General features: G+C 39.1%; 1 protein-coding gene across 3 annotated transcripts in view; it reads left to right on the top strand.

Annotated features, from left to right (window-relative positions):
- The window catches only part of TMEFF1 (transmembrane protein with EGF like and two follistatin like domains 1), an 86,652-nt gene that overhangs the window by 53,632 nt on the left and 17,612 nt on the right, over positions 1 to 15,408 (top strand). For all 3 annotated transcript variants that reach the window (XM_032306965.1, XM_032306967.1, XM_032306966.1), the window contains exons 6-7: positions 4,026 to 4,174; positions 6,422 to 6,487. In XM_032306965.1, the coding sequence (XP_032162856.1) occupies positions 4,026 to 4,174; positions 6,422 to 6,487 (215 nt within the window). The remainder of the gene's footprint in view (positions 1 to 4,025; positions 4,175 to 6,421; positions 6,488 to 15,408) is intronic.

Raw genomic sequence — 15,408 nt, 5'->3', positions numbered from 1 at the left:
TCAGGATTAAGTAAAGCAAAGGTGAGTATTTTCACACAGTGGGTGCAGAGTAAATGGTTGTTACATGTTTTGAATTTGGCACATTTACTGAAGTGATTTCTTTCCACCCTAGTGCACACGCCTATGCTTTGGGCATCCTGCCCTCCTCATTGCTGTCAGTGTGCAAACAGCTGTAATCGCTGTAATCAGTAGCGTCAGCAGCCTCTGGAGTCTAATATTTTCCTCCTCTGCTCATGGTTTCACTGAGCTGGACTTCCTTGGCATAGTAATTTTATTTTCTTTCCTCGTGTGCCATTGAGAGCAGTAGCCATGGTTTGTTCTCCGAGTTCTTAGTCTGACCTGCAGTGGTGCCATCTCGCCGAGGAATGCTAAGTTTCTCCTACAGTCAGTCACAGTTGTGCTCAGTGCCCACTGCTGAATCACTTGTTTCTTCTCATTGGATTGGTATGGTATCTTGCCTTTGTTGCTGGGCCTTTTCTTATTCTTGAAACAGCTCTGTAATCTTTCATTAGCCACTTTTTCTCTTTTATTGCCATTCCAACTTTGGTCCCTTATATCCCGTCAAGCTGGGGTCAGCAAGGATTTTCTGTAAAGGTCCAGATGATAAATATTTTACACTTTGCAGACCAAATGTGGTCTCTGTCACATTCTCAATCCCCACACGCCTGCTGAAATGTAAAAGCCATTTCTGACTTTAGTAAATATGAATTGTTAATTTTTTTTCTGGTGCCTAAATTTTTAAATTGTGAAATAGAATATGTATTTAAAAATGCCTGAAAACTTACACACTTGGTTTGATGCACAAAAAAGAAACAAAGTTTTGTGAATCCTATCTCCCAAATCAGAAATAGAATATTATCAGTACTTCACAGCTGCCCTTTGATGTTCTCCCTGACTGCATCTTTCCTCTACCTACCTAGTATCCTGCATTCTCTTTGCTTTTAAAATGGTTTTACCACATATGATAAATCTCTTAATTGATTTTGAGTTTTGTATAAAATGGAATCATCTCTCTATGTACCTTCTTTTGCTTAGCAATTACCTTTTTGGGATTCATTCATGTGAATGCACATGGTTCATTCAGTTTCACTGCTTATTGAATTTAATTTTTGGACTTTTACAGTGCATTTTACTGTTGATGGACATTTGGATTGTTTCCAGTCTTTTGTTCTCATGAGTAATGCTGCTCTGAATGTTCTTATTTACATTTCCTGGTGCACATGTATATGAGATTTTAAGGGACCTTACCTACCAGTGAAATTGTTGGGCCCCTGCAAGGCTAGCTTTGTTAATATTACCTATGTATTTATGCTTTTGTTCTTTATTTGCATTTCAGATCTTCTTTATGAGATCATTGTTCAACTGCCTTTATGATTAATTTTACTGTTAGCCATTGGATGACAAACTCTTAAGTTATTACTTCTTCCAAATTACTTTTATTTTACCCTCATTCATGAAAGATATTTGTCTTTATATAGAATTCTATTTTATCTCAGTACATTGTGGGCATTATTTCACTGTCTGACTATAAATGATTTGGCTTCAGTATTGCTTTTGAAGACACTTGTCCCTCTTATTCTTACCTCTTTTAAAAGTAACCTTTCTCTTTCTGGCTGCTTTTAAAATATTCTTTTTTGTTATTGCTGTAAAATTCCACTGTGATATTTCTTTGTCTAGATTTCTTTTTAATAATCCTGTTTGGAATGTATCAGGCTTCTTGAATATTTAGATAAGTATCTTTTTTTAGTTTTTGAAAGTTTGACAAAGAATTGCTGAGAATATTGCCCTTGCCTCATTCCTTTTACTCCTTCTTGAGGTCCAGTCCAAGTTTTCCAAATTCTGTCACTTCTGTCTTCCATGTCTCTTCATCTTTTTTTCCCTGTGTACCACCTCTATACTCTCTGCTGTGGTTTGAGTTAATTTCCTTTGACTTGTCTTCCAGTTCCCTAACTCACCTTTTGTTTATCTAATTTGCTGTTAAGTCTGTCTATTGCGTTTTTAAATTTCCTTTTATTTTTTATTTTTTGAGAGAAAGAGAGAGAGTGTACAAGCCATGGAGCGGGAGGGGCAGAGTGTGAGGAGGAGAGGAAATCCCAAGCAGGCTTCCCGCCCAGTGCAGAGCCCAGTGCAGGGCTCTATCTCACAACCCAGAGATCATGACCTGAGTCTAAATGAAGAATAAGATGCTCAATCGACTGAGCCACCCAGGTGCCCCAAGTTTTTTTTTTCTAATAATACATTCTTACCTATTCGAAATTCTTTTTGGTTCATTTTCTTCCTTCCTTCCTTCCTTTCTTTTCTTTTTTTTTTTAAAGTTACTTCTACCCTTGAGAGTCGCATGCTTCACTGGCTTATCCAGCCGGGTACCCCTGTTTGGTTCATTTTCAGATCATTTTGTTCTACTCATGGTGTTTTGTTTGCTTATTTGTTGTAGATATATGACTGAGTGAGTATAATCTACTTATTTTTTTCTCACAAGTGTATCTTGGAAAATGTTTGAGGTCTAGGATAATAAAGTTGGTTTCTCCAAAGGAGATTGCATTTGCTTCTGTCAGCTGCCTAGGGGCCTTTCCAGTCCTTGGCTCTTAAAATAAACTCTGGGCTTGAGGTTTTTCAGAACACCCAAGTAGTATTTTAAGTTGTAATTACCCATGTGAGGGCTGGCTTGTGGCTTTCAATTCTCAGGGGAGATGTCTTTCTTCCCTCTCTTCAGTGCCATGGCTCAACACAGCATTTTCTTTCCCACTTTAAGTAGTCCCTGTGGAATATGGAAACTCATTTCTAGTTTCCCCTCATGTTGAGAGTTGTAGCTTTTTGAGGTTCCAGCTTTCCCAGGGTCTTCAAACTCCCCATCTTAGGTAGGTCAGCATTGTTTGTCTTCTGTTCCCAGAGGCCTGCAAGGCTACAAAAGTTGATAATTGAATTTACCCAATTTAGTAAACACTTTTCAAGGTAAAAATCAGCTTTAGCCAGCTCAGTTGACCTTTCTGTATTCCTGTCTTCATATAACTTTTATTCTGAATATTCCTTGATTTCTTGTCAACTTATGAATGCATTTGAGAGAATATTTTAAAATACTTTTCCTGTAATTTTTGTTTTCAGTGGGAAGCTTAGCATAATCTCTGAGTCTACAGTGTTGCTGGAAGCAGGAGAGTCTAAATTTTTTAAATTTCATTTTTATTTATTTATCTTTTAAAAGATTTTATTCATTTATTTGTCAGAGAGAGAGTACAAGCGGAGGGAGGTGGGGGGAAGCAGGCAGAGGCGGAGGGAGAAGTAAGCTCCCTGCTGGGCAGGGCGCCTGATGTGGAACTTGATCCCAGGACCCTGAGATCATGATCTGAGCTGAAGGCAGAGGCTTAACTGACTGAGCCACCCAGGTGCTCCTGGTTTTTTTCTTATTTTTATACTCTGATTTAGATTTTTTTGTTCTTGGGAGGAGTGATCATGCCTGGGATCTCTTGTGCAGTGTCAGTGTTGAGGGGACACTCAGCAATACAGGTAGATGTGCAGCCAGAAACACTTTGGAGGGCTTTCATTTTACATGTTTCATATAAAATTATGTTTTTTAGTCTTTCTAGTTATTTGGTGAGGTTGGCATATTATTATAACCTCTGTTTTACAGATCAAACTAAGACTTAGGGGAAGAATCTGGACCCAAATCTAGTAATTAGTTGGGCTGAGATTTAGATTCATGACTTTTGACTTGGTTCTGTGCCCTTTCCACTACGGCATGTTGCTTTTTAATTAACATTGTGGACATTTGACATCCCTTGATTATTGTATCTAGATATGAAAATTCTGGGGAAACAACTGGATTAATAATATCCAGATGAAATTATCTCTAAATTATCACCTGATAGAAATTGTTAGCTGAACGTTCACTTCGCTTAATTTTTTTTATCAGTGACTTAAAACAATATATTGACTTCTGTTAACAGCAAGCAGAAAAGAAGAAAATGAGAAATACAGCACTGTGAAATACTTTTGTTGTAAATATAAGTAATTTTTGTCTTTTCCAACAGGTGTGTGTGTAATATAGATTGCAGTGGCTACAGTTTTAATCCTGTGTGTGCTTCTGATGGGAGTTCCTACAACAATCCTTGTTTTGTTCGAGAAGCATCTTGTATAAAGCAAGAACAAATTGATATAAGGCATCTCGGTCATTGCACAGGTAAAATCCATTCTACTCATCCAGAGACCTGTCTTTAATATTCTGTGTCTGAAATCTTATTTGTCATTTAAGTAGTGTTCCATATTTGTAAAATGAGAAGTCTTTGATGTTCTATTTGTTTCTTCTATTACTTTGTATTTTAGAATTTCTTTGTTGTTACTAATTCAGATTTTTTTTCATTTATTTTCATCTTCTTAAGACTCAAATGATGCTTTTCTGTTGATCAAGTAGTTACTAAGCCCTTCCTAACATAGACTTGTCGATACATTTATAGTTCTTAATGGTTGTCTCAAATTTATAGTAATGATTATAGCTGTTTAATAGTCAACTTATTTTAATTATAGTAAAAGTACAAGCATTACCATATATTCATATTTTTTTCCTAGAGCATAAAAGTTCACTTTGTTTTCACGTTCTCTCAGTAGTTTTTGCCCCTACATATTTTGTACTGTTAGAGATTTTGGTGTGAGGTTATAGAATGTAAGGAAAACTTATTACTTTCAGTTTAAAATTCTTTCTTACCAAGAAAATTCTTTTCTTGCTTTTTGTCATAGTTTAGAGCCACGATGCCAGCTAAGAATTTGTTTTTGTTTTCCATTTCAACTAGAAATATCCAGTCACTAAAGGCAGAACTTCTCAAGTTCCTTAGTAATACACATATGGGCTAGGATAATGTGTTATTTCCTAGTAACTTAAAACATACAAGAGCCGACACATTGTCATAGACTTGCAGGTCTTTCCTGCTTACAAGGCCCAACCCTCCCGCCTTTTTTGGACTTATTAAGGGGATATGTTTTTATCTAAGCTGAGGGGAAAATGTTGTAAGCCAGAGTTTGGTACTTTTTACTGGTAAGAAATTATTTGTGAAATACAACACTAGGGATTGCAGTATCTCTGCTTTAAGCTACTAGAGAATGCTCAAGAAGCTCCTCAGAGGATTTCCAGGTGCAGATCAGATATGGGTGGGAGAACACACCATTTGCTGATAGAGACCTCTTGTAGGTAGACACTCTACCTAGTCTTGCTCTTAAAGTGCATAGTTTGTTTTTCTTTCATAGAGTGGCATTTAGAGCCCAAGTTGAAATAGTAGCTTAGAGAAATAATGCCTTTTATGAAGAACTGGTTCATGATTGAATGGTTCTACTTGCAAATTCAAACTTCAAGTAGGTCAGCCTTGAGAATTTTACTAATTGAAATTGATGCCTATTTAGAGTCCTTTGGAGTAGTTGGTCCTTAGCTTTTTTTTTTTTTTTTTTTTTAGATATTTTATTTACTTATTTGACAGACAGAGATCACAAGTAGGAAGAGAGGCAGGCAGAGAGGAAAGCAGGCCCCCCAGCTGAGCAGAGAGCCCGATGTGCGACTCAATCCCAGGACCCTGAGATCATGACCTGAGCCAAAGGCAGAGGCTTAATCCACTGAGCCACCCAGGCGCCCCTGGTCCTTACCTCTTATCTTGGTCCTTTTGTAATACTTCCGTTCATACCTAATCACACCTTCCCTTTCCTTTCTCACTATGTAGTGGGACGCTGAAGCTTGTGCTTCTAACATGCATTTTTGACTTTTTTTTTTTTTTTAGATTTTATTTATTTGACAGAGAACACAAGTAGGCAGAGAGGTAGACAGAGAGAGAGAGAGGAAGGGAAGCAGACTCTCTACTGAGCAGAGAGTCCAGTGCGGGGCTTTATCCTGAAACCTCGGGATCATGACCCAAGCTGAAGGCAGATGCTTTAACCCACTGAGCCACCCACGTGCCCCCAACATGCATTTTTGGTTCAGGTACAGTGTTCCCAGTCCAAATACAGTTCAACAGTCTGGGGTCATTTCTATCTAAGTTTTGTCTGATAACAAAGCTGAGATTCCACCTTTATTTTAATCTGATATGTTTCCGGAGAAACAGTGGTAGGAGAGATACATCTTGAGATTATTGTCCCTTGGAGAGAGGGCTAATCCTTTGCCTTTAGGGTCTGTGTTATTTTAGCTTGCACAGGGAAGACTTTTTAAGGAGATGACATTTGAGCTGAAATCTAAATGAAGTTAGGTTGTTCATCTTGCAGAACGTGTATATATTTGGGGTGCCTTGAGGCCTGAGATAGAAATGGCACAACAGATGAAGAGAATGCTGGGAAATGTGAGCAAGATAAGTGGACAGAGTTGGGAAGGACTGGAGCATTTGGAATATTTGGGAGCTTCATGGTATGACTTAAACATCCCGTGTGTCTTAATCTGAAAACTTTTCTTTTATAGACACAGATGACACTAGTTTGTTGGGAAAAAAAGATGATGGACTACCATATCGACCAGATGTGAAAGGTACTGAATCGTGATTTTCCAGATTTCGGCCAACTATTGAAATACGGTCATGAGCTGTCCTTCGTAGCTCTATTTCCATTATAATGATCATTCCAGCTTTGCTCTCTCTAGCAATACATTATGGAATATATTATTAATAATATTAAAAAGCTAAGCTGCTTATTCTCAATTTACAGAGTCCTCTCATATATACTTTAATTAAAATTTTGATTGAGATACTGCAGATTCACATGTAGTTGTAAGATATTACACTGAAAGATCCCTCATCTTTGCTTTTTAAATCCTCTTTACTTCTTTAGAATATACTATTAATGCTTGCCCTCTGTGCACAGGTCTTTGATCCTTATTCCCTCTACCTGGAACTTTTCTCTAACTAATATTCATCCTTTCAGTCTTAGCTTTTCCCTTAGTCATTTCCCTTTGGGAAGTAATCCTTGACCCTAAGTCTAGATTAGGTGCATCTCTATATACTCTCCTATGCAAATACTTAACCTACTTTAATTATAATTGTCTTTTTTACTCGTCTGTATCCCCCTTTAGGCTCTGAGTTTTGTGAGGACGGGAGACTGTGTCTGCATCTGTCATATTGACTTTTGTATTCCTAACTCTTGGTAGAATGTTTGGCACATACTTAGGTGCTCCATACTTGTCAAAAGAATGGATGAAACTCAAAGAAACTGTAGGATTTATTGGTACAGAGTCTTATATGTAGTAAAAGTCAGAGCAGCAGGGATTGGATTCCAGGTATCTTGACATTAACTCCAGTGCTCTTTGATTTAATATGATTCTTAAACTACTCTGAGGCCTAAGGACCAAGGGGAACATTGAGGCTTTATGAGGCTCTCTCTAGTGAACTAAAGCAGGTCTAGATCATGGGACTCCTAGTTTGAGACTTAAATATAATTGCTCTTTCACACATGTATCTTCTACCCATTTGTTAGATTATACTAGTGGAGAATTGTTTTTAGATGTGTGATCTACCTTTTATGCCTAATTTTGAAAAAAAATGTAAAATGAGAATAGTAATAGTACCTATCTCATAGTTTTATAAAAATTAAATAATATAGGGGCTCCTAGGAGCTCAGTCAGTTAAATGTCTGACTCTTGGTTTAGCCTCAGGTCATGATCTTATGGGTGGTGAGATCAAGCACCAAGTTGGGCCCTGTGCTCAGTGGGGAGTCTGCTTGAAGATTCTCTCACTCTCCCTCTGCCCCTGCCCCTCCTTGTATGCTTACTCCCTTTCTCTCTCTCAAATAAATAATTAATCTTTAAAAAATTAAATAATACATGTTGAACGCTTAGAAACAGTATTGGACATACTCTTAAGTGCTTAAAAAATAATAACTTATTATCATTGAACAATTTGTTATTTTCTTCACTGGAATCCTATCACACCCGAATCATTTATATCCCATGAGCTCCTGAAGTATCAGTTTCCTATGTTGATACAAGTGCTGTTTTTAAAATAGAAAATCTCCTGTATTCCCATAGGAGACATAATACATCAGCTGTAGTTTTATTCTCTATACTGTTAGTACATGACCAGAATATGAAGGCTATTTTTCAGTAGGTAGAAACTCATATTTAAGGTAATTTGGGGAATTGTATATGCCCTAAATACTTGTCTGCCTTTGATAAAACTACAGCGGTAATTTAGTGCCTAGGCCACTTTTGAGATACTGAAAATTCTTTATACATAAGAATTGACCTGTAACTCAAATGAAATTAGATCTAATTTATTATGTGCCTACTTCATAGTCGTCATTTCATCAGACCCTGTTAGTGGGTAGAAAGATACCAAATACATGACATCCATCTTTAAGAAGCCTTTCGTTTAGGGACGCCTGGGTGGCTCAGTTGGTTAAGCAGCTGCCTTCGGCTCAGGTCATGATCCCAGCATCCTGGGATCGAGTCCCACATCGGGCTCCTTGCTCAGCAGGGAGCCTGCTTCTCCCTCTGCCTCTGCCTGCCATTCTGTCTGCCTGTGCTCGCTCTCTCCCTCTCTCTCTCTCTGATAAATAAATAAAATCTTAAAAAAAAAAAAGAAGCCTTTGGTTTAGTAAGAAATGAATATAACCCTCTAACAAAGTAAAAATTTGTTATTGTTATAAATGTGGTTAAAAGTGCAATGGGAGTTCAGAAAAGGAGATTACTATTTGGTGGGAAATTGTGAGGATCTGAAGAACTAATGGAAGAGGTGTCTTAAAAGCTATGTTGTCCTAGGAAATTTAAACTTTATTTGTAGGCAGTGGAGAATCACTAATAGCTTTGAAAAAGATAAGGCTGCAAAGTTAACCAGTTGAATGAACAGTGCCTATCAGTAAGATGGTGCTTATTATTATATATATTGGACTGGAGATGGGAGATCTGTTAGATAGATTCAAAGGGAATAGACTTTGGCTTAGATTAGAGGGATAGAGAGTTTAGATGACTTGGATGATGGTTTCTATTTATAAAACTAAGGATGTTGGGAGGGGAAATGTGTTTGAGGTAAGGTAAGGGAGAAGTTGATGTGGAGGTGAGTAATTTTGGAATTTGAGTTGCTTGTGGAACTCTCCGGATGGCTTCATTTAGCATAAATTTGCAATCTTCGGAGATTGAGGTGATAGATAAGTGAAGTCCTGAGGATGAGTAAGATAATAGAGCTTCATTGTTTAGACTCTTGCACTCTTGAGATAAGGCTAGGATGACTGAGAAACCAAACCTTTAATTTCATTTCAATTAATTTAAATTTAAATAGCCACATGTGGCCAGTGGCTACTGTATTGGGAAACACAGACATAGAACGTATCAAGAGTGGTAGAAAGTTCCGTTAGACGGTACAGTTACTACAAAGGAGAGGAGGCTTAGGATGAAGCAGAAACAGGTTCCAGGGAATACCTAGAATGCTGCAGTGGCACAGAAGCCAATACGGAGGGGTCACATAAAGGTATCAGAGGATAAGCATTGAATCTGAAGACAAGGGAATCATTGGTTATCGCAGAAGAAGGAGTTTCTCTAGAGTTATAAATATGAAATCCAAATTGTGAAAGAGTTGAGAAATGTTGCAGTAGTGGGTAGTAGAGGTCAAAATGTAACTATTTTGTATCCCCCCCATTTGCTTCTATTTTTTGTCCTCACAGTCATTTGTAGGAGGCCTTTAGTACATTTTTGTGTCCCCAGTACACAACCAAGACTAGGTAGGCAGGCAGGCATCTAGGGATGGAGGCTGCAAAGTGAAAAGCAGCAACACAGCACCAACACAAAGCTGGACAAATTGGAAGAAAGTGCTTAGTATGGAAGATTTTTAAAGTTGAGCTCTTGGAGAATAGCGCTCATGAAATGGAACATTTGACTGTCCAGCATGGTGGCTGAATTGGTGCTTTTTTGGGCTATTGGGAAATCTCTGATAAATACTGAAATTGCAGTGTTGGAAGCTGTGTTGTAGTTGTTGAAGCCGCGCAGGGTATGATGGTTGAACATGAGGGATGTGGGAGATGGGTATGTGACATTTTAAAAACCTGATTGTAGAAAATTTCACGCGTCTATAAACAGAATAGTATAATAAACCCTAAGTTACCCAATACATACCTTCAGCAGTTTCCAGCATTTTGTCATTCTTATTTTGTCTATATATCACTACCCACTTGATTTTTATTATTTTTATTTTACAGGTTTGTTTTTGTTTCTGTTTTTGTTTTTTATGGAGGTCTAATTTCCATTCAGGGAGCTACATGAATGTTAAGGTATCAGTTTTGAAAAATGAATTTTATTGGAGTCTCTAACATTCCCATCTGCCCAGGAAGCTCCTTTGTTGCATGTGACATTTCGACATGACCACTTTTATCCAAAGGATATTTTCCTACAGCCTAACATCTAACCGTAACACCTTTTTTACTTCCAAGACTCTCTTGCTTCATTCCTGAGGTTCACTTCACCCCCAGCCCTCATCCCATCTTTGGCCTCATCTTCTCAATAGTCTCTGTCCTCCTGCTGACCAGGGATACCAGAGAAACTGAGGTATTGGTATTATTTTTCCCATTTCTTGGTGACTCCCATTTGCACATCTTAATACTGCTCTTTTGATGTGCCCTTTTTAAAATGGTCTTGATAAAGTCCCCTCGTTGAATGGTAAAACTGAGCCAGTTGCTAAAATCTTGTGGGAAATCTGAGAGTGTGTGCTGCGGAGAGTCATGGGGAGGACTTTTAGAAGGCCACCTGGGTGGATGGTGCAGACCCCTAAGAGATGAAGGTCATTGGGAGAGGAGAATGGAGTATGATCTGGAGGTGACGGGAAAGTGGAAGGAAAAGGGATGTAGGAAGTAATTTGATCTTGGTCTATCAGGGAAATGAAAGGAGTACTTCCTAAGGGGGTGGTTGAGGAGGTGGATGAGTTTATTCACATCAGAAAATGTGTTTCACGGGGCTGTGTGGAAAGGCTAGGAAAGGAGAAGTTAGGGTTTGTATGGAAAATAGGGGGTTTTAGGAATGAGTTGGGAGCTTTTGGTAGGTAGGCTTTTGTACCTGCCTTTATACCTTTGAACGGGTCTGAGGAGACTGGGGTTAGGGAACGATGTATGGAGGGATATGTTCGTGACAAGGCTTGGGGTGCAGGGTAGTATAGGGGAAACAAGAAAGAATATATTAAATGTTTTAACTGTAGGGATCTGTAGAAATGAGCCTGAGAGTTCCTGGTACAGTGTTGATGTGGTTGTTGTGGCCTCAGCAAATGACCTAGCAGGTGCATGTTTTGGTTGTTAATAGAACTCCTTATGCTTTATTTGGGTTGTGCATTGATGGACCAGGACAGCGCTCCAGTGGGACATGCCTTTGCAGATAGGCCATCTGATACTGGGTTTTCTTATAACATCATTGCTTAGAACCATACTCTCCTTTGTATTTGAAAACACTGCCGCTGGTGGTAGGTTTTGTTTCTGAATGCCTCTGTGGGTGGAAGGAACCACTGGGTGACCGAGTGTTCTCTTTATATCTCACACACACAAACATTGTTCAGAGACGAGCACTTGCAGCTGTTCACAGAGCCTGTCACTACTTGCCTGAGGGCATTGTTTGGAGAAGACCATTCTGTGTCCAGTTCTTGCTGTGCGAGACTACATCGCTGCTATGGTTTCTGAAACTGTGCTTCCTGATGTCTTAAAGCCTTTTTCCTTTTCCTTTTTGAAGTTAACCTAATTTACGTGGTCCAGAGAGCAGGTGCTTGGACGTTCTGCTTTTGTCCATTTCCTACACATCTCCCAGGGTAGTGTGGTGAGATAATAGTGGGATGGTTCAGAGTTTGCTCTATGGAATCGGACTTGGTCTACACTTAAAGGCTGTGTGGCTTGCTTTTGCTGAGCCTCAGTGATCATATCTATATAGCTGGGATGCTAATATCTACTGCCTAGGATTACTCTGATTATGAAATGCTATATCACTGGATTTTTCACTTGGAGATGTATGTGTATATATATATATACACATACATATCTATCTCCACTTTCACTGGATATATCACTTGATGTTACTGTGATGACTGTTGATACTTTTGTTTTCTGTTTTCATTGTTGGTACCAGGCTGTGGTGAAAGGTCTCACCATTGGTGAGTCTACCTGTATCTAGGTCATGGTTAATGTGGTTCATGGCTATTCATCCATTCAGTGGTTATTGCTCGTGTGCCCTTCCGTGTGTCAGCTGCTTTCACGTATTTTTGTTAGTATTTGATCCTCATTACAACCATGTTATCCTCCTTTTGCAGATGAAGAAGCTGAAACTGCAAATTTGTGGCTCATGTAGAATAGCAGAGCAAGGACTAGAATGCAGGCTTTTCTGACTCTAAGCCCTGGTGCTCTTTTTCTTGTATCATAGCTATTCCAGAATTCTCTTCTGCCCTCTTGCTTGCTTGCTTCTCTTACTTTCCTTCAGAACTTTAGTGTACTTTCGGCTGTCACCTTGGTGAACCTTTGTTCTCTAGCCTTAATTTAGAGCTTAATCTTAAGCTCTAGTTTCATATATTCGTATGTATTGCCTGGAACATAAAAGGTGCTTAGTAAATGCTTTTGGATGACTCTAGTCAGAGGTCTAAAAATTTTTTTTAAAGATTTTATTTATTTATTTGACACAGAGAGATCACAAGTAGGCAGAGAGGCAGGCAGAGAGACAGAGGGGAAAGCAGGCTCCCTGCTGAGCAGAGAGCGGATACGGGGCTGGATTCCAGGACCTCAGACCATGACCTGAGCCGAAAGCAGAGGCTTAATCCACTGAGCCACCCAGGCATCCCTAGAGGTCTAAATTTGAACTCAGCTTTACTGCATTTTTCTACTGAACCTCCTGTCATTAGGCTCATGTTTAGAGTCTTTTTTTTTTTCAATTTTTTTTTTTATTTTGGTGAGATGTATATAACAAAATTTGCCATTTAAACCATTTTAAGTGCATAGCTCAGTAGTATTAAATGCATTCATGATGTTGTGCAACCACGACCATTCATTTCTAGAGCTCTTTCATCTTTTTTTTTTTTTAAATTAAAGATTTATTCATTCAGGGACGCCTGGGTGGCTCAGTTGGTTAAGCAGCTGCCTTCGGCTCAGGTCATGATCCCAGCGTCCTGGGATCGAGTCCCACATCGGGCTCCTTGCTCGGCAGGGAGCCTGCTTCTTCCTCTGCCTCTGCCTGCCATTCTGTCTGCCTGTGCTTGCTCTCTGCCCCCCTCTCTCTCTGATAAATAAATAAAATCTTTAAAAAAAAAAAAGATTTATTCATTCAGTTGAGAGAGAGAAAATACATGCACATGGAGGGAGGAGCAGAGGCAGAGGGAGAGAGAGAATCTGTAAGCAGACTCACCGCTGAGTGTGGAGCTGCATGGGGAGCTCGATCCCATTACCCCGAGATCACGACCTGAGCACAAAGCAAGAGTCAGATGCTTGCTTATATGACTGAGCCATTCAGGGTGCTCCTAAACCTCTTTTATCTTGTAAAATGAGAGCTATACCCAATGAACAGTAGCTTTCCACTTACCCTTCCTCTCAACCCTGTAACTATCATTCTTTTTGTTTCTATAATTTTGGCTACTCTAAGTACCTCCTCCCAGTGGAATCCTACAGTGTTTGTCTTTTCGTGACTGGCTTATTTCAGTGAACATAATGTCCTGGAGGTTAATCTGTATCGTGGCATAAGTCAGAATGTCCGGGGGGCCTGGGTGGCTCAGTTGTTAAGCGTCTGCCTTCAGCTCAGGTTACCGTCCCGGCATCCTGGGACAGAGCCCCATGTCAAGCTCTCTGCTCAGCAGGGAACCTGCTTCTCCCTCTCGCTCTGCCTGCTGTTTCCCCTACTTGTGCTTCCCTCCTTCAAATAAATAAATAAATAAATAAATAAAATCTTAAAAAAGAAAGTCAGAATGTCTTTTTTGAGGTTGAATAATGTTGCATCGTATGTATGTACTGCATCTTGTTTATCCATTCATTCATTGATGGACACTTGTGTTGGCTTCCACCTTTTAGCTGTTATGAATGTTGCTGTGAATATGAGCATATAGCTATCTCTTTGAGACTCTACTTTCAGTTCTTTTGCATATATCCCCACAAATGGAATTGCTGGATCGTATGATTAATTATATTTTTAATTTTTTGAGGAACCACCATACTGTTTTCCATAGCGGCTATATCATACATTTTCATCAGCAGTGCTCAGAAGTTCTAATTTCTTTGCATGCTTGCCAACACTTAAATATTTTGTTTTGTTTTGTTTTGTTTTGTTTTGGGATAGTAGTCATCCTCATGGGTGTGGAGTGCTGTGTTATGGTTTTGATTTGCATTTGCCTAATGATCAGTGATGTTGAGTATCTTTCATGTGTTTATTGACCATTTTTTCTTTGAATTCATGCATATTTTCCTTGGAGGAGAGTCATTTTGTATAATTCTGTATTAAAAGTATCTTCAAAGGATAGTTCTGTTTGCTAAATGCCTAAAGTACATTGAAGGGGTTAGTGCTGGGCAATGTTTGTAAAGATGGTTATTGCAAAGTATCTAAAGAATGGGACTGGGAAAGTTTGACCTTCAGAAAAAAAATCATTGGGTGGGATTTTTTTTTTTTAAAGATTTTATTTATTTATTTGACAGAAATCACAAGTAGACAGAGAGGCAGGCAGAGAGAGAGGGAAGTAGGCTCCCTGCTGAGCAGAGAGCCCGATGCGGGACTCGATCCCAGGACCCTGAGATCATGACCTGAGCCGAAGGCAGCGGCTTAACCCACTGAGCCACCCAGGCGCCCCTGTTGGGTGGGATTTATGGGGTAAACAGATAACAGGGAAATCAGTAGATAAGGAGAGATTTCATTCAACATAAGGAACATTTGATAATATTGGAATTAATTGTGTTGAGCTCTTCACCTTTGAAAGTGGTAAATTAGAAATAGGATTTCTGGGTAGTAGCTAAAGGGATTCCTTCATCAGACCAGATGGCTCTCAAAAGCCCTTCTATCTTTGAGTTTTGGAGAGCTCATTTCAAAACATCTTCAAGCTGTATTTATTTTTTCTCTAATATTTATTCCCAGTGTTAAGCTCTAGCTTAGCTTTTCGTTGCCATAAGTTTGGATTATGTAGTAACTTTCTAATTGGTCCCCTGATCTTCCTAGTTCCTTACCTCTTTATCTTGCATGCTGTTACCCAGTTAAATTCTTTAACAGCTTTTTGAGACACAATTTACATACTGTCAAGTTCACCTGTTTAAAGTGTGCAATTCAGTTTTTTAAAAAAGAGGCACCTGGGTGGCTCAGTCAGTTAACTATCTGCCTTTGGCTCAGGTTATGATCTCAGGGTCCTGGTTCCTCTGGCATTACCCCTGCTTTTGTTGTCTTGCTCTCTCTCTCTGTCCAATAAATAAGTAAAATCTTAAAAAAAAAGCAATCTCTACACCAAACATGGGTTGGAACTCATTGCCCTGAGACCAAGA

The sequence above is a fragment of the Mustela erminea genome, chromosome 12 (assembly GCF_009829155.1).
Source record: "Mustela erminea isolate mMusErm1 chromosome 12, mMusErm1.Pri, whole genome shotgun sequence".
NCBI lineage: Eukaryota > Metazoa > Chordata > Mammalia > Carnivora > Mustelidae > Mustela > Mustela erminea.
Note: the sequence above shows the minus strand (reverse complement) of the source record. Positions and strands in the feature narration are given on the sequence as shown.